Source organism: Heterodontus francisci, chromosome 27 (genome assembly GCF_036365525.1).
Source record: "Heterodontus francisci isolate sHetFra1 chromosome 27, sHetFra1.hap1, whole genome shotgun sequence".
Classification (NCBI taxonomy): domain Eukaryota; kingdom Metazoa; phylum Chordata; class Chondrichthyes; order Heterodontiformes; family Heterodontidae; genus Heterodontus; species Heterodontus francisci.
The window spans coordinates 46,646,553-46,664,933 of NC_090397.1; the positions used below are offsets into that span (position 1 = coordinate 46,646,553).

Below are 18,381 nucleotides of genomic sequence, written 5' to 3' on the forward strand. Positions count from 1 at the left end.
GTCTGATCTATTCTGCAGGAATGGGCCTTCTGACAAACTTGAAAATAAATGTTTAAACAAAAAGAATTTAGGCTCTAATAGCCCTGCCACCTCACTGGATAACATTGCCACTGAAATATGTCCTCTGTTTCTGGACACTTAAAAGTCACACAGGAATCTAATTTTAAACAGTGCTGTCTTTAAAGTGTTGGTGAGAGGAGCACATGTTGAGTATAAGAACAGGTGGTCACTGTAGTAGCTGTTAATTTCCTCCTCAGTCAGACTGGCAAGAAGAAGCAAAGCATTTTAACTTCAGCAGTAGAGTTGAAGATTAGCAAATAATCTTCATGATAAATAAAATTTTCAAATACTGTGATTGTGAAAATAGCTGGCTACAGAGTGTGTAAATATAGATAAATGGTTAGCAGCTGCAACTTGAAATATTTGTAGCTGAGTCATTTCACTTTTGATTTCTGTACTAAACAGATTGTCAATTAAATGTGTACTGACTTATATTTGCAGTGTGTACATTATCTAATTGCTGTTGACACCAACTGGTCAATCTTTTCTCATTTTTCTCTTCTTTCCCCCCCCCACCTTTCATACCACTGGAACAGCATTTCTGCTGGATTTTGTTCAGTGTCTCGGTAAATTATAAGACAGTAAAAGAGGAACCCTCGTGCAGTTACTGTAATCCAGATGATTCTGAGTGCTCACTTCATACCAAATGATAAAGAAACATAATGTATATTAAACCATATACCTTAAATAGGAAAGTCATCAATGTGTGTTGCAATTCAACCTTCCAATGTTGCATAAGGTGAGGCTTGTTACAAAAGAAGTTTTTCCTTTTCTACTTTGATCACTACATATCATTCAACTGAGAATTGATCTGAAAACAAAAAAAACTTGTAATCTTTTTGCCTTTATTAGGATGAGGAGTGTGGTCTGCTTTGTGCAGTTCTTGAGAAGGGAGGAGTAGCCCAAATCTACAAACAGCAGGAAATGTACTTATGCATTTGCTGTGCTTGCCAAACTTTAGAGTTTAAGCTATCCTACACACACACACATTTCTGAGCAACAGAATGGAAGGTGTAGAACTGAGATTTTAATTCTGAGCTGTTTTCCAGTAATGTGTTAAGTACACTTTTTCAGTGAGTAACTAACAAGAGGCATCATCAGTCTACTGATTTCCATGCTCTTAATCTTGGGAAAGTTGCCATATTCATTTGTGAAGTTTTTATTAGTATCTAAGAAATTAGTATCTAAGTAACTAAGAAATCGGTATTATGTTGCAATATTTGTTTCATTCTGCAGCAGCTTGAGTAGTTTTTGCTTTGGATGGAATGATTTAGCAGTGTAAAGGATGTGAGCCCAGTCACGTTTGTGACCACAACGAGGTTATTATGCTTCTCGGCAGTTGGATATAAGCACAACATGTGCTCTAGTAACTTTCTGCTACTTCCGTGTTGGTTGATTGCTTTTCTGCTGCTGGTCTATTGATCTAGACCATCTCAAACTCAGAATTCTTGATGGTTTTTGGGGCAAGTCTGATTATTATCTGTTCTTAACTTCATTTTGATAACTTTTTTTCAAATCTTCTGCGTATTTGCATAAATTATCATTGTTCCTTTACAGAACTAAATTGCCATGTAGCTAACAATAATTGTAAAGCAGCATGTGAGTGGTTGAAGGAATAGTAGTTGTGTAAAAGCAATTATATTGTTGCAAGGTTACTTTTATTAATTTGTAAATCATTCTTTGTCTGAATATATAATTCATGTAGAGAGGCTGGTGGAATGAATGGATAAGTGGCAGATGAAATTTATTGCAGAAAAGTGTGAAGTGATTCATTTTGGTAGGAATAATGAGGAGAGGCAACATAAGTTAAAGGATACAATTCTAAAGTGGGTGTAGGAGCAGAGGGACCTGGGGTATATGTTTATCATTGAAGGTTGCAGGACAGGTTGAGAAAGTGGTTAATAAAGTATATGGGATCCTGGGCTTTATAAATAGGGGCATAGAGTACAAAAGCAAGAAAGTTACGATAAACCTGTATAAAACACTGGTTCAGTCTCAGTTGGAGTATTGTGTCCAGTTCTGGGCACCACATTTCAGAAGGATCTTAAGGCATTAGAGAGGGTGCAGAAAAGATTCACGGGAATGGTTCCAAGGATGTGGATGGGTTGGGAAGCTGGGTCTGTTCTCCATGGAGAAGAGAAACTTAAGAGGAAATTTGATCGAGGTGTTCAAAATCATGAGGGGCCTGGACTCAGTAGAAAGGGAGAAACTTTTCCCATTGGCCGAAGGATCCAGAACCAGAGGACACTGATTTAAGGTGATTTGACAAAAGAAGCAATAGTGACATGTTTTTATGCAGCGAATGGTTAGGATCTGGAATGCGCTACCTGAGAATGGTGGCAGCAGATTCAATCGAGCCCTTCAAAGAGAGCTTCTGAAGATAAAAAATTTGCAGGGTACAGAGAAAAGGCAGGGGAGTGGGGTTAGGTGAGTTGCTCTTGCAGAGAGCCGGCACTCACACGATGGGCTGAATGGCTTCCTGCGCTGCAGCCATTCTATGATTCTATTTTGTTTGGAATAAAATTGAATTTTATCATTCACACTGATAGGAATTGGTTTAACCAAATTTCCTTTAAATTTTTTCAGTTAACTATTGAGTATTGTTTAGTCAGTTCTTAAACACTCTCCTGTTAAAATATTGAAGGACAGAAAGTTACTGATCTGATGGTGGACTATAAAAGTTTCCACCCATCACCAACCTTTCATTCGCTAGTAAAAATTATTGTTCCAAAAAGATCTTTTGAAAACTACCGAGTAAATTGAAGAATCTATACTGAAATGCTGCCATTAATGCATTTGTGTTATTTAAAAAATTGGTATAACATATTAATTTAAAGAGCTATTTTGTTGTATGATGCTAATGATAGCATTGGCAGAAACAGGTTTGTAGAGATTCTCCTGATTGCCCAGTGAGTAATTGAGCAAAACAGACTATTATAGTCTTAGGTTCAATCCTTTGTCCTAAGTTGGTTGATTTCAGCTAGGATGGAGGTAGGAGCACTACAGTTTGCCTCAATATTTCTGGTTTAGGGAGGAATAAATTTGTTCGCGTTCCCATTCCTGATCACTGTCCATGATCCCTATGAGAAATGTGCATAGAGTTAATAGTCTTCTGACTCTCACAAAAATAACAGCTAATTGGGTGAAGTGGCAGACGGCTGTAGCTTCTGTGGAATTGTATCCCAGCAGGAAGTTGATGCATTCTGAAAGAGCTGGAAGATTGGCAGTGATAAAATCCCCCAAAACAGGCGATTTTAATTTCATGATTTTTAATTCGGACAATATTGTGAATGGAGAAAAATCCAACAGAAATGTTTTGATCTTTTGTGTATGAAATTAAAATTCTGTAGAGTATATATACAGTATTGTTAATTTTTTTTAAAGAATTGGAATTTTACAGTAGTTTGTATGAAGCAATTTTAATAAATAGCACAGAACATAGGAACAAGAGGCTATTGAGCCCCTCAGGCCTGCCCTGCCATTCAATTAGATCATGGCAGAACCCCAAAAAAAAACATTTATAGTGCCATAAAACATTAATGCTACTCTTGAAATGCACCTGATCAAAACATGAGCCCTGTAGGAACTGCACAATGGAAAGTTCAGTCATTTCATAAAACATTTTAGATTACATTCTCTCAACAGCACAATGATCTGTGAAGTATTTACTGCTAGGTTTATTCAGTAATCATTTAACGCACAAAAAAACTTGCATAACGACATCTAGCTTAGCTGTTGACCACAGAATTGGATTCCATGCTTGTGATGATGATTGGTTCTGATGCCACCATCAGCTCTCTGGATCCAGATGGTCCTTTTTGTCCCTTTTGCTTCCATTAGAAGCAGCATCCTTCCACACAGCAATCATGTCAGTCAGCAATCTGGATGTCAGGACTTTTTTTATGAACATTGACACTGGATCCAAATCTTGCTTGAGCAGTCGCGACCGAGAACTTGTGCTGAAAAGAATACCTTCCTAAGGGTTAGTGTTACGACCAGGTGAGAAAAGTGTCCAGGGGTCCCTTTCAGCCTTCACCTGGTCTACTGTAACAGGATTTAATTTTAAACACACCGTGTTTTGAGCCCCCCCTTGGTGAATTGTTGTTCAACGCTTTCCAATTATAGGGCAAAGAAATGAGCACAAACATCTTTCTTAAGTTTCAAGAAGAAAAGTGAAATTTTATTAAGACTTAAACTCTGATTCGGATAACGCCTACAGATACATGTTGCGCCCCAAGCTAGCATGCATACGCGATACGCACATGCAAATAGAGACCGAGAAAAGCAGAAGAAAAATAGTGGAGAGGTTTGAGGCAATCTCTGAAGATGGGTTTTTGTTACTGTGTTTCGAGTTCGCTGTAGTCCTTGCTTGGAGGTAGATCTTGCTTTTCGTTGGGGCCCGGTATTCTTCTTAAACCTTGTTCACTGTAGGAGACTTTTCTCTCTTGGGGTTCTTCAGTTCCATGAGAAAGAGCTGGGAGCAGGCAGAAGAGAGGCCTTCTCAGCCCAGGAGCAAACCGCTTTCTGCCTTCAAACACTTTCTCCAATTTAAAACTCCCCGAGTTGGCCAGCAGGTGGTCACGTGACCGACTGGCTTGATCGGTCTCTTCTGTGTATTGGGACATCTTAGCAGTCAACCTGGAATGCTAGCTCCTCCACCTTCAACGTCTGGTAATCAAAAGTCCATTGTGGATTGAATGTGTCAGGGCATGGTCTTTTGTCCCCTTTAAGCACTGTGTAAATATGCAAATGTCTTTCCAGTCAAGGATCTGGTGTTGCTTTCTTTTAAAAAGCAAGTTCTTTATTCCGGTAACAGTATAAAAATCCATGCTCATGTGGCAAAATTAATGTGCTTCATTCTTGGCAGGTGGGGGCCTACATGACAGTCGGCCATTGTTGTTTGTGTAATCTCAGATCATGTTGGCTGCAGATGCTGCTGAAATAAATTTATAGTGCTGTAAGCATTTAGCAGTAAGGTCTGCTTTTAAGACTTGCTATCAACCCACAGTTGCCAACTATCAAGTTGGAATTTTCTTCCATTCTTCAGTCAAAGTGGCATAAAGTGCCACAAAGAGAGCTCTGGTTATCCACAATTTTGTTTGTTTAGGTAACAGGCAAAGTAACAACACCACAAAAATATTGGGGTTTTTTAAATTTCCAATCACTAGCAGCTTTTTTACCCAGACATGCTGGTGCAAACAATTATAATTTGCTGCTTCGCTTTTTTTCCCTCCTGAACATTTTTTGTTGATGAAAGCTAACATTCTGCTTGGAAACAGCTTGTAGAAACTCAGTTACATAAACTGTAAAGATGTCTTCTGGCTTATAATGAGCAAATTTCAGAAATTTTATCATGCATCCTGTTGTCAACACTTTTTGTGACGACATCACTTGCCTCCCTTTATGTGGGCTTGAACTTGATTTGCATGAAAGTTTTTGAAGCAGCTGATCCACAATGAAGAAAACACTCAGTTTACTTGCTTAAAATCTTTTACATTTCTAATATTTGTTCGTTCTGAAGAAGGGTCACTGTCCTGAAATGTTAACTCTGCTTCTCTCTCCACGGATACTGCCGGACCTGCTGAGTATTTCCAGCATTTCTTGTTTTTATTTCAGGTTTCCAGCATCTGCAGTATTTTGCTTTTATATTACTGTTAGATCTGTATTCATTTGCCTTTTCTGACAAGTTAAACCCTGGTGGCCTGCAGAATTTAGCAGCAGAGTTCACTGCAATGAATTGGAGTGTATCTGTTAAGTAACACCTTAAATAGGTGAAATAAAATCTTTTATGTTATTTATCATCTATAATGATAGAGTTAATTCAAAGATTTTCTTCACCAACTTGCATTGTTGCACTTGAGTTTGTTAAACTGTCCTAAGAGCAGTGTGCTGCATTTTGCTAACTGTCTTTCATTAAAAGCAGTGTAGTAGTTTGCTCTTTTTTTATTAAAACATGGATTGGATTTGCAGGAAGTGCGCACACGTCTATGTCTATAATTTTCATGTACACTACGCAACTTGACTCAGTATACTTCCATTTATTATTTAAAACAAGAATATAAACCATTCCAAATGTTGTATTCTGTCAGATGTTGCAATGACTCTCCCTTTCATTTCGTAAGGGTGAACCAGTGGCACAGCATCTTTCTACAGTATTATAATGTACGACAGAGTAATAGAGAAAATGACTTCAAGAGGAGATGGGTGGCGCAGTGGTTAGCACCGCAGCCTCACAGCTGCAGCGACCCGGGTTCGGTTCTGGGTACTGCCTGTGTGGAGTTTGCTCCCTGTGACTGTGTGGGTTTCCGCCGGGTGCTCCGGTTTCCTCCCACAGCCAAAGACTTGCAGGTTGATGGATGAATTGGCCATTGTAAATTGCCCCTAGTGTAGGTAGGTGGTAGGAGAATGGTAGGGAATATGGGATTAATGTAGAATTAGTATAAGTGGGTGGTTGTTGGTCGGCACAGACTCAGTGGGCCGAAGGGCCTGTTTCAGTGCTGTATCTCTCTATGCTAAGAGTTGAAAAAATCTAATGCTAGCAGAAAACTTGCTTACGTGTTTGCTTTTTAGAACTGTGCGATGTAACATGAACCTATTATTTGCAGATGAACAAATTATGTATCTTGAAATAAATCCAGAACTTAGTGAATAATTCAATGTATTTCTCTTTTTCTAGACCAGAATCTGTGGAAGCGAGTCCTGTGGTAGTTGAGAAGTCAAACAGTTATCCGCACCAGTTATATACCAGCAGTTCTCATCATTCACACAGTTACATTGGTTTGCCTTATGCAGTAAGTTTTGGAATTAATAAAATTACCATCTGTTTTTGCTTAGCTTTTTAATGTCAGATCTGAATCAATATATTTTTAAAAATATTAACTGCTGCAGTGCAAGGTATCCTGTTGTTTCGGAAACCATCATTGTCTATCTATCTAATCAAATACAAGTTACCACAGCTTCATTTTTTCATCTACAAAAGTTCTTGTGTTTTTCTGTGTTATTAATAGTTAAAAAGTGTCATTTCAGTTAATTGGTGCATTCTGGCTTAACATCTGTTATGTTGACATTCTCCCTGCTCGCTTTTCCTTTTTTTGCTGAATGTTCAAATTTTTACTTGCTTTGTGTAATTTTTCACAGATGTACAAAATCCTTTGAAAGGAATGATTGGCCACTTTGGTGGTAATATTATTTCTTAGCTACCTGTGACATCCAGTGACACTGGGGAGAGGGAAAGAGGAGCGTAATGCAGCATTTGATAGGTGTGTGCCTGGGCACCTGAAAGTAAAATGTACCTTATTCAAGTCAGTTGCTGCATGGCAACAAGCTCCTTGTTGAATCAGGATGCATACCCTAGAATTTCCCCTATAAAAGTGCTACAGAACCTGGTTCATTTAGTAGTCTTCCTGGCTAAATTATTCTCACTGCTAATAATTAATTGAGCCACCCATTTTTTTTTAAAAAGGTTGTTCAACAGAAGCCATTCTGTAGCTTCCCTGTTGGATTATCTGTTTAAGACAATGAGTAACTAAGCTACACAACAAACAAAGTCCCAAGTTTCATCCTTATTTATGATGGACTATGATTTATCATAAGATTTATGATAGCTACAGGCCAAGTGCTGGAAAATGGGATTCAAATAGTTAGGTGCTTGATGGCTGCCACAGACACGATGGGCCGAAGGGCCTGTTTAACTGCTGTATAACTCTATGACTCTATTTGGAGTTTTGAGCAGGGATGGCAGAACAGGTTCTACAGCTGGCCTTAGTGCCCTTAGGTTAAGGAAGAAAAAACAATCATCACTATCCAGTGACACTGCTCTAAGTTTGCGTTCATGGGCATCAGATGAGGACAGGATTGCGATTTGAAAGATTTTCTCCCACATCCCCAGCTAACTCATCACGATTTTTTCGCTATGTACTACATTCAGCCTTATTAGCTTTAAAAATATTAATTTGCTTTTAAATACATTTACATCTGCCTTACTTGAATCTTATTCCTGCCAATCTCTGAGCTTGCAGTTATGTTCTTGCCAACATATATAGACTGAGTATGCCAGTCTGTTAATAGCTATCTATTAGTACTTTTTCAAAGTTGAATTGGAGTTTAATTGAACAGATAGCTGAAAATAAAAGCCAGGCATTAAAACATATTTGGTGTACTTACATCTTGTTTCATGGCCATTAAAAGCTCTTGATCACTGTGCTGACTACATTATTTTTGGTTTCAGGTAAACAGCATAGTATTTTTGATTGTCAATAATTGTGGCTATTTTGCAGGACAAATTTGCAAGTTATTTAAGTTCTTTTAAGTGCTGTGTTAGAAACTTGAATTGTTGGGGGATGTGTTGTGCATTAGATTGGCACAATACATTTTTGACACTGGAACTATTGGGTTTAAATCTATTGTAGGCTAATGAAATAAATTTTCTATTTGATGGCTTTAAGGATCTTTCTAATGTCACAATAATTAGCAGTCTGAGCTCAACCCACAAGACTGATTAGTTTGAAATTTGAAATGACACAAGTGCAGTTGGGGTTACTATTCTAAGGCGGGCCCAGGGTGCATTGATGCCCAAGGTACTGCATTGATGGAGCAGAATCAAATGAGTTTTGCGGTGTGGCTGGAAGCGCTTAATGCTAACACTGGGTTCATTCCTCAGAAGTAATATCCTTTGAGCCCACATAATTTGCCAAAGTGATTTAGAGGGGAAAAAAAAGCATTGTATGCATTGAAATCTCACTTTTTCTTAACAATTACAGGACCACAACTATGGTGCTCGTCCTCCGCCAACACCCCCCGCTTCCCCTCCTCCAACAGTGGTGATAGGCAAAAATGAGGTGAGCATATTCACCACTGCTAATTTTGATGAGACCTCCAGTGCCACGACTATCAGTACTTCTGAGGATGGAAGCTATGGCACAGATGTTACCAGGTGCATCTGTGGGTTCACCCATGATGATGGATACATGATCTGTTGTGACAAATGCAGGTAAGATTGCAACCTATTAACCTTTTACTTTTTCACCTGTGTGTTTATTCACATTACAGTATAATTTTATTCTTGAAAGGTTGTTACAATGATCCTTCAAAGGGAGTTTATCTAGCTTAGCCATACAGACCAGCAATGGATCAGGTTTATGCTGTATTAGCAGATCTCAACTAGGGCACGAATGAGAGTGCTATCATTGGCCTCAGTACCTCAGGTTAGGGTGTGACAAATTGGCCAGGGTTACAGATCCTGATCACTATCCAGCATTCCCTGTTGAATTACAGCAGTGAGGAAAGTTGTGGCTTAGCTTTGACATTCCCAGCAGTTAAATAACCTACTGATACTGTGTGCAAGTTCTCAGAAATAATAGTCATTTACTTGAGATTTGGAGGGCAATTAGTGCCTTGGAACTACATCTTTGAAGAAAAGGGAAAATTGTTGAGAAAATAAAGTGCCCCATCTGCTCCTTACTGATCTATCTAATAGGGAGTACATATCATAAAATCTTAGGTTAGTGAATCTCCCAAAGAAAAAAAAACACAGTATTTGGGGATATTTTAGTTTGAACTGTGTGCATGCATTGATGCTCAGTGCTCAGCTTGAAAAAGCTGAGGCGTCAGAAATAGCTGATGATCCAGCAGATGGTGCTCAACATATCATGGTCAGATGATAAATTGAGGGGACTGTGCTCTCTAATTCTGCAGCCTGATTCGTCAAAGGGACACTGGCAATAAATCACATGAGCATGTGAAGATTTTTAATAATAAAAACTAGCTGATGTTTTGTGGCCTTACAAATCGTTGAGTTGAAGACAGATTTCTCAGTACTGTGGGTGGTCCTGAAATCTGGGAACACTGGGAAGTGGGCTTTGGATCTAGCAGTACTAATGTGGGGTTTTGGGGGGCTTGGGATCTGAGAGCATTGCACAGCGAGAGAGCTTCAGGGGGTATTGGGTTGATCCAGTTGCTGCCATCACTGGGATTTGGGAGCATTTGGGGAGTCCTAGATTAAAGAACACGGAGAGGTTTTTGGGTTCAGGGAGTGCTGGGAGGACATTCTGAAGGTTTGTGAGCAGTGGTTGGGAGAGTGAGTAGGAAAGTATTTTGTGTCCTCAGGAAGCAGATCCCAACACATTGGGGGGTGGGGGTGGGTGGTTGCCTGTGCACTGGAGTCTGGCAGTATTACTGGGATGCCAGGCTCTGGTAATATTGGGGGGTGGGGGGGGGGGGTGGTGCATGTTGTAACAACCTTGAGTGGGAATGGAGGACAAGAGTATGGAACCCCAATTGCCTTTGAATCATCATGCTCCTTCCTGCCAAGTGCATAGTTGGTGAATTTGCTAACTTATAAAGAAAGAACGCACTATGTAGTACCTTATCGTGTCCCCAGGACATCTCAAAGGGCCTAACAGCTGGGTTTAGTCACCGTTGTGTAGGCAAATGCAGCAGCCAGTTTTCATATAGGAAGGTCCCAAAAGCAACAAATGCGATAAACAGCCATTACTGTTGGTTGAGGGATAAATATTGGTCAGGAATAGTGCTGTGGAATCTTTATTTCCATGCTATCAGATGGATGTGGCATCTGTTCAATGGTTCATCCAAAAGACAACACCTACAACAATAAGCATTTCTTCAGTATTGCACTGTAATGTCAGCCTAGAATATGTGCTCAAATTCTGGAATGTGTCTTGAGCTTACAACTTCTGACTCTAAAGGCGAGAATGTTGCCATTAAGTCAAGCTGTTGCATGCCTTTAATAAACATATATAAATTTCCTTAAATAAAAAAACACTCCAAATCATTCAAATTCTTTGTTTACAGAGTTTATATGAAAAGATTATTTTTAAGCCCCCTAAACCACTTGCTGTCTTTGTTAGAATAGAAATATTTTTAACTGAATTTTCTGCCAAACGGATGATGTGAGAGGCTCATCCTGAGTGACATGGGCAGAAGCCAATCAGGAGCAACCAAAGAATTTAAATAAATTTTACAATATGGTTTAAATTATTTAGGAAAACAAGTTGAATTCTGCTCAACTTTTCTATTGAGAAAAATAAAGCTGTTCTCAATACGTAACCTTTTTTAAATGTTAACAAATCACGGGTACTGTTAGTCCCAGGTGTTGTCTGTCAGCAGTAAAACTGAGCAGCTCATAATAGAAAAGGAGCAGTTGCTAATATTTTAAATGTATTTTGTGTTGTCTGCCAGCAGGGCGACTCTTGGTTTGATGCTTGTTTGTTGCTGTGCTACTACTGAATTAAATTAAAACCACCAGTGGAGAATTTAAACCTCAGTGCACTCAGATGGAAAACGTAGACTTTTAAAATGGAGGTGGAGTGTTACAGTGATGTAGATACTGAATGATGGTGTGGGCTGCCGGGCCCCAACTGGCAGTTACTGAGCATTGGGAATAAAGTGCCACCCTGTTTCTAATTTCCATTTTCTCTGAGACCCTCAAACATGCTGTCACCTCCCATGCCCACCTCTTCCATTAATCTTTGTTTGAATCCTTCAGTCTGTATTCTGTACTATCCTGCCTGAAACTCCGAGACTGACCTGGAGATGTTAAATATTATCCATCGATTGTTGCAAATGCTGGTGGAAATGACAACATAGATGTGCTAGAGAGGAATATGAACAATTGTTAGAGATAGTAGAAAAGAAATTAATTATTTAAAAATAAATAAACTCACCGTGTCTAAGTCACCAGGCCCTGATGGCAGGCATCTGCTCTATTAAAAGAGATAACAAGGTAATGATAAAGGCTGTGATCACAGTTTTTTAATCTTCCTTAAATATACAACGGATGATATGGGACAGGGGAGTAACCAGTGTCACAGCCTTGTTCACGAAACAAGACAAGGATACTGCAGTTATACAAGGCCTTGGTGAGACCACACCTGGAGTATTGTGTGCAGTTTTGGTCTCCTTACCTGAGGAAGGATGTTCTTGCCTTGGAGGGAGTGCAAAGAAGATTTACTAGGCTGATTACTGGGATGGCAGGATTGACGTATGAGGAGAGATTGGGACGACTAGGCCTAGATTGACTAGAGTTTAGACGAATGAGAGGGGATCTCATAGAAGCATATAAAATTCTAACAGGACTAGACAGGCTAGATGCAGGGAGGATGTTCCCGATGGCTGGGGAGTCAAGAACCAGGGGTCATAGTCTCAGGATATGCGGTACGCCATTTAGAACCGAGATGAGCAATTTCTTCACTCGGAGGGTGGTGAACCTGTGGCATTCTCTTCCGCAGAAGGCAGTGGAGACCAAATCATTAAATATATTCAAGAAGGAGATAGATATATTTCTTAAAATGCCAAAGGGATCAAGGGGTATGGGGAAAAAGCTGGAGCAAGGTTCTGAATTAGACGATCAGCCATATCTTTTTTGAATGGCAGAGCACGAAGGGCTGAATGGCCTACTCTTGCTCCTATTTTCTATGTTTCTATAAACCAAATAGCTGTAGACCAGTGTAACATTAGTTGTGGGCAAACTCATATCTATAATTTGAGATAAAACCAGTGAGCATTTAGAAATGCATGGTTTAATTAAGGACAGTCTGTTGATTTATTAAAGGTAATTGACAAATTTCTTTTTATTTGACTGCATTCCCACAGATAAACCATCTGTGGTTTATAGATTTATAGAGAGTATTCAATAAATTGTCTCACAGGAGTCTTGTTTAAAAAAAAACAAGCATATGGAATAAAAAGAAATGTCATTTCATGAATGGTTAAAGGACAGGAAGTGAAGAAGGGTTCAGGAAAATGGATGTTCCTCAGAATGGAGAAGCGCTGTAAGTGGTGTACCCTAGATTCCAGGTCCAATTGTGTTCTTTGTATATAGATTATTTAGACTTGGACATAGGAACACGATGATGAAATTTGCTGATGACACAAAAGTAAGGGGTTTGAGAAATAGTGACGAAGACTGTAAGATTTCAGAATGACAGACACTTAGTGGAATGGACAGACACAACATAATATGGACGAGTGTGAAGTAATACAATTTCGGAGGAAAAGCAAGGTATGGGAGTATACACTGAGTGAAAGACTTGCAATTATATAGTACCTTGCATGACCTCAGAGCATCCCAAAACACTTCAAAGTACTTTTTTTAAGTGTGGTTGCTGTTGTAATGCAGGAAATATGGTAGCCAATTTGTGCACAACAAGGTTCCACCAACAGCAACCAGGTAATGGCCAGATAATCTGTTTTAGCGATGATGGCTGAGTGATAAATATTAGACAGAACACACCTGAGAGAACTTCCTGGGCTCTGCTTTGAAATAGTGGCATGAGATCTTTTGCATCCACCTTAGAGGGTAGATAGGGTCTTGATTTAACATCACATACAAAAAACGGCACCTCCAACTGTGCAGCACACCCTCCGTATTGGACTGGAGTATCAGCCTAGACTTAGTGCTCTAGTCTCTGAAGTGGGTTTTATATCCATGACCTCCTAATTTGGAGGCAGGAGTACTACCACTGAGTCATGGCTGACTTTCACTGGAAAGGTGTGGATGAATAGAGACCAAGGGGTTTAAATATGTAATTCTGTGTAAGTGCCAGTAGATCAAACCTTTGTTTTTATGAAGAGGTATAGAGTACAAAAGTAGTAATGAGGAACTTATGCAAATAATTTATAGGAGTATGTCTGCAATTTTGGGTAACCCATTATAGGAAGGATATTAAAACTAGCATAAATTTGCCAGGATGATGCCAGAGAGGTGAAACTAGTTATGAGGAGAGTTGTTGGATACTGTAGCGACTTCTACTAGAGCGCAGAGAAGGTTAAGAAATTTAATTGAGGTTTTTTAAAAACAAGAAAAGTTGGATAGAGTGCACTATTTCCTCTGGCTGGGGAATTGATGGCTGATTCATCAAATGAAAGTTGTCACTTTAGAGTGAGAAGAGAGGTTAGGAGAAATACCTTTATGCTGTGGGTTGTTGCAGCATAGAATGCTTTGCCATAGGAGGTGATTGAGGCAGAGTATTGTATTTTTTAAAAGGAAAATTGCCTAAATATTTGAAGCAGAGGATAGGAATATGGAGACACCAGGGGCAATGTGATTAGTTTTATTCTGCACTATGAGTTAGCACAGGCACAATAGCCTCAATATTTACGGGGAAGGAACTGAGTTGTGTGTCTGCGGCCGGGAAACCCAGAGATCCTGGTGAATTTATCGGCATGGCCTAATTTAGAATATTTTTTGACTCTTGTTCCTGCCCAGCACCTGGCCAGATCTGGACGTCATGTGGGGAGAGATGGAAATCCTGCTGGAGGTGAGGGAGATCAGGGAAGAGGGAAGGTTTGGAGGTCACAGGGAGGGGGTCAGCTAATCGTGGAAAGGGAAAGATCACGGCAGGTTTGCTTGAGGGATGTTAGGGATGCACTCCTCCTTCTGACCAAACAATGCTGGAAAAGCACTTAACCTTCTGGATCTGCCAATGCTGGTCTCTCTTGAGCTGCTGGCTTTCCTGAGCCCTGGAAAACCTGGCTTGCAGCCTTTAAGTTTAAATGACTGCTAAAATCTGATGAATGCAGTCTCATTAACATTAAGTCAACTGACCCCACCTCTCAAGGGCGGGTTACTCGGACAACCCCAAACCTGCCATGGTTAAACTAGAAGTAAACGTGTTCGTGGCAGGTTGAGGTCGGGTTTTACATTTTTAACAATTTTACTTCCGACTCTGTCCTGTTCATATGGGGGTTATTACAATTCCCCCAGTGGGTTGAGCATCCCATGCATCTTGTTGATGGTACACACTGTTGCCACTGTGCATCGGTGGCGGAGGGGGTGAATGTTTGTAGATGGGGTGCCAATCAAATGGGCTGCTTTGTCCTGGATGGTGTCGAGCTTCTTGAGTGTTATTGGAGCTAAGCCCATCCAGGCAAGTGGAGAGTATTCCATCACACCTCTGACTTGTGCCTTGTAGATGGTGGACAGGTTTTGGGGAGTCAGGGGGTGAGTTACTCACCGCAGGATTCCTAGCCTCTGACCTGCTCTTGTAGCCACGGTATTTATATGGCTATTCCAGTGCAGTTTCTGGTCAATGGTAACCCCTAGGATGTTGGTAGCGGGGATTCAGCAATGGTAATGCCATTGAACATCAAGGGGAGATGGTTAGATTCTCTCTTGTTGGAGATGATCATTGCCTGGCACTTGTGTGGCATGAATGTTACTTGCCACTTATCAGCCCAAACCTGGATATTGTCCAGGTCTTGCTGTATTTCTACATGGACTGCTTCAGTATATGAGGAGTCGCGAATGGTGCTGAACATTGTGCAATCATCAGCTAGCATCCACGCTTCTGACCTTATGATTGAAGGAAGATCAACTGAAGATGGTTGGGCCTAGGACACTACCCTTAGGAGCTCCTGCAGTGATGTCCTGGAGCTGAGATGATTGACCTCCAACAACCACAACCATCTTCCTTTGCATTAGGTTCAACCAGTGGAGAGTTTTTCCCCTGATTTCTATTGACTTCAGTTTTGCAAGGGCTCCTTGATGCCATACTCGGTCAAATGCTGCCATGATGTCAAGGGCAGTCACTCTCACCTCACCTCTTGAGTTCAGCTCTTTTGTTCATGTTTGAACCAAGGCTGTAATGAGGTCAAGAGCTGGCGGAACCCAAACTGAGCGTCAGTGAGCAGGTTATTGCTAAGCAAGTGTCGCTTGGTAGCACTATCGATGACACCCTCCATCACTTTACTAATGATTAAGAGTGATGGGGTGGTAATTGGCTGGGTTGAACTTGTCCTGCTTTTTGTGTACAGGACATACCTGGACAATTTTCCACATTGCTGGGTAAATGCCAGTGTTGTAGCTGTACTGAAACAACTTTACTTGGGGTGCAGCAAGTTATGGAGCACAGGTCTTCAGTATTATTGCCGGAATATTGTCAGGGCCCATAGCCTTTGCAGTATCCAGTGCCTTCAGTCGTTTCTTGATATCACGCGGATATCAATTGTGCCAAATGGGCCATTTCTGTGCTGTAAATCCATGTAATTCTTTTTAATTTTAAATTATTGAGAGTGGCAAATTTGTAGAATAATAAAACCAATCTATTCAATATTAGGGATGTGGTACAGTGGGTTTGCACATTAAGTTAAAAGTTCAGCCGAGATTAATGCTAAAAAAGTCCTGCCTTCACTCTGAAGGTTCAAAGTGAAATGAGTTTGACTGAGTTCAGGTGCCTTCTGAATGTAAGCTCACATTTCAGTGCAGGTTATATAAGTGTGGTAAATGGAAATCTCACACTGCTGCAATGATGGGTCTACTTCTGAGGTTGGTGTTAAGAAATGTTATGTAGAGCTGGGGGAGCACTGGGCTCCTATACATTTAACCTGAGAATTCTTGATGATGTCACTGGATGCCCAAAGTGGAAGAGTGCTCAGCACCTGATATCCCTCGTCTTAAGGTCACAGATAATTAACACATTTTTAAAAAAGGAGTTGGTTATGCAGTTGGGGGAAAATGCTTTAGTGACATTTACATAGGAGAATTAAAAGGGCCTAATTTGAAAACAATTTGTGTGATGTTTGTAATAGATGCTATATGCAGATATTATACATTAATTTGGCAGATATTATACTGAAAAGTCATTGGCTACTTTTGAGAATTTTTAAACCTCCTATGGTTATATAAAAATGAAAGTAAGCTAATTTATATGATTTTCCTTTACAATAGCATTTGAAAATTAACTTGAACTTTAGTCTTGTATGCAAATTAGGATCAATTTACTGTTTACTTTGTATTTCTGCACATTTAGCTGTAGATTAGTGAGAATTTTAAACAAAACAAAACTTCTGATGGTGAAAAAGATCTACAGTTCTGATGGCAAAAGAGAAAATTGTGAAGCGCTTGTAACGTATAGCATGACAGAAAATGTGTTAGTTTTCTTTGCGAATTTCCTATTTCCTTTCATTTCAGTGAGATGAGTTTCCATTATATCTTGGTTGCTCTCATTTAAGATAGTTTAATGAGTTAAGGTTTGAGATTAATTGCAGATCTACAAGATTATCAAAAATCTGATGCTAGAATTTAAATTGTTTTATTTTTTGCACTTTTCCTTGACCTTTTATAACATTTGTTCGAAGATTTCTGTTCAAACTAAATGATGCATATGTCATTAGCTGTTTGAGTTAAGTTTTGTTTTTAATACTTTTGTGATGAGAATCCATGTAAATTTGCCCCCAAGTTTAGCTGACTCTCTGATTTATGTGTGAGATGTCCCAGAAATAACTAGGAAAAATATGACATTACAAAGAATGGAAAGTTAGGATCTTTTGATTTCTGTCTTAAACCTTGAATCTATACAGTAAATGATTTGGATTTTTCTTTCATTAGAGCAAAGACGTTGCCTGGTTGTGCTGTCTTGATTTCAAATGCAAGAAGTATGCAAAATAATTCTTTGGTTTTTTTAATGTAATAAAAGACAAAAGTTAATCAATTAGTTTGCATTACAAACAGCTAAAATAATCAAAGACTGAGGTAATGGTTTAGAATAAAATGTTTACACAATTAATTGTACAAGTAATGCCTACAGTTTCAATGGCGAAGTTTTCAACTTGATCTTTTCCTTTGATTTTTATCTTATTTAGTGTTTGGCAGCATATAGATTGTATGGGTATCGACAGACAGCACATTCCAGAAACTTACCTGTGTGATCGTTGTCAGCCTCGGTAAGTACAGTCCATCCCAATGAAAGATTTTTAAAACACTTAATTGTAAACATTTTGCCCATAAATCTCAGACAACTGTAATGCTGTATTTCCAGGTGTTTGGATAGAGACAGAGCTGTGTTGCTGCAAACAAAGAAAAGGGAAAATATGTCAGGTAGGTGTGAATCTACGACAAAGGGAGATGTTGTACATGTATAATAGGACTTTATTATTGAAGCCTTGCGAATCACTTGCACTCTTGGTTCAGAAAATAAAACACCCATACTGTTGGGTATGGTGAGATGCCTTTATATTGCTGAGGTTCTCTTTGCTTCCTGAAGCTGGGGACTTGTGCAACTGGCTGCTAGTCAAATGTAAAACTACCTAGAGTCACTAATAGAAACAGCTGGCTTCAAGCAACATCGCTGAGCATCAAGAACCTGGTGGTGTTACCACAGGTGTCATGCAGTATAAAAGTACCGTTAGTTTCAGTCACAAATGGTTATAGAGGATAATGTTTCCTGCTTTCTCAGTACAAATCAGGATTGTTTTCTGGGGAGGGGGGGGGTGGGGGTGTCTTTTATATGTACGAAACCCAAAACTCGCATGGGCTACTGTAGCATAGTGGTTCTGTTACTGGACTCTAAATGCAGAGACCTGGAC

At 39.6% G+C, this 18,381-nt stretch overlaps 1 protein-coding gene across 6 annotated transcripts in view; it reads left to right on the forward strand.

The window, feature by feature from the left end:
* kmt2e (lysine (K)-specific methyltransferase 2E) overlaps positions 1-18,381 on the forward strand; it is a 165,993-nt gene that overhangs the window by 46,203 nt on the left and 101,409 nt on the right. For 5 of the 6 annotated variants that reach the window (XM_068059267.1, XM_068059271.1, XM_068059270.1 and 2 more), the window contains exons 3-6: positions 6,737-6,851; positions 8,820-9,049; positions 17,659-17,739; positions 17,835-17,893. The exons of the other annotated variant lie outside the window; for it this stretch is intronic. In XM_068059267.1, coding sequence (XP_067915368.1) covers positions 6,737-6,851; positions 8,820-9,049; positions 17,659-17,739; positions 17,835-17,893 — 485 coding nt within the window. The remainder of the gene's footprint in view (positions 1-6,736; positions 6,852-8,819; positions 9,050-17,658; positions 17,740-17,834; positions 17,894-18,381) is intronic. 6 annotated transcript variants of the gene reach the window in all.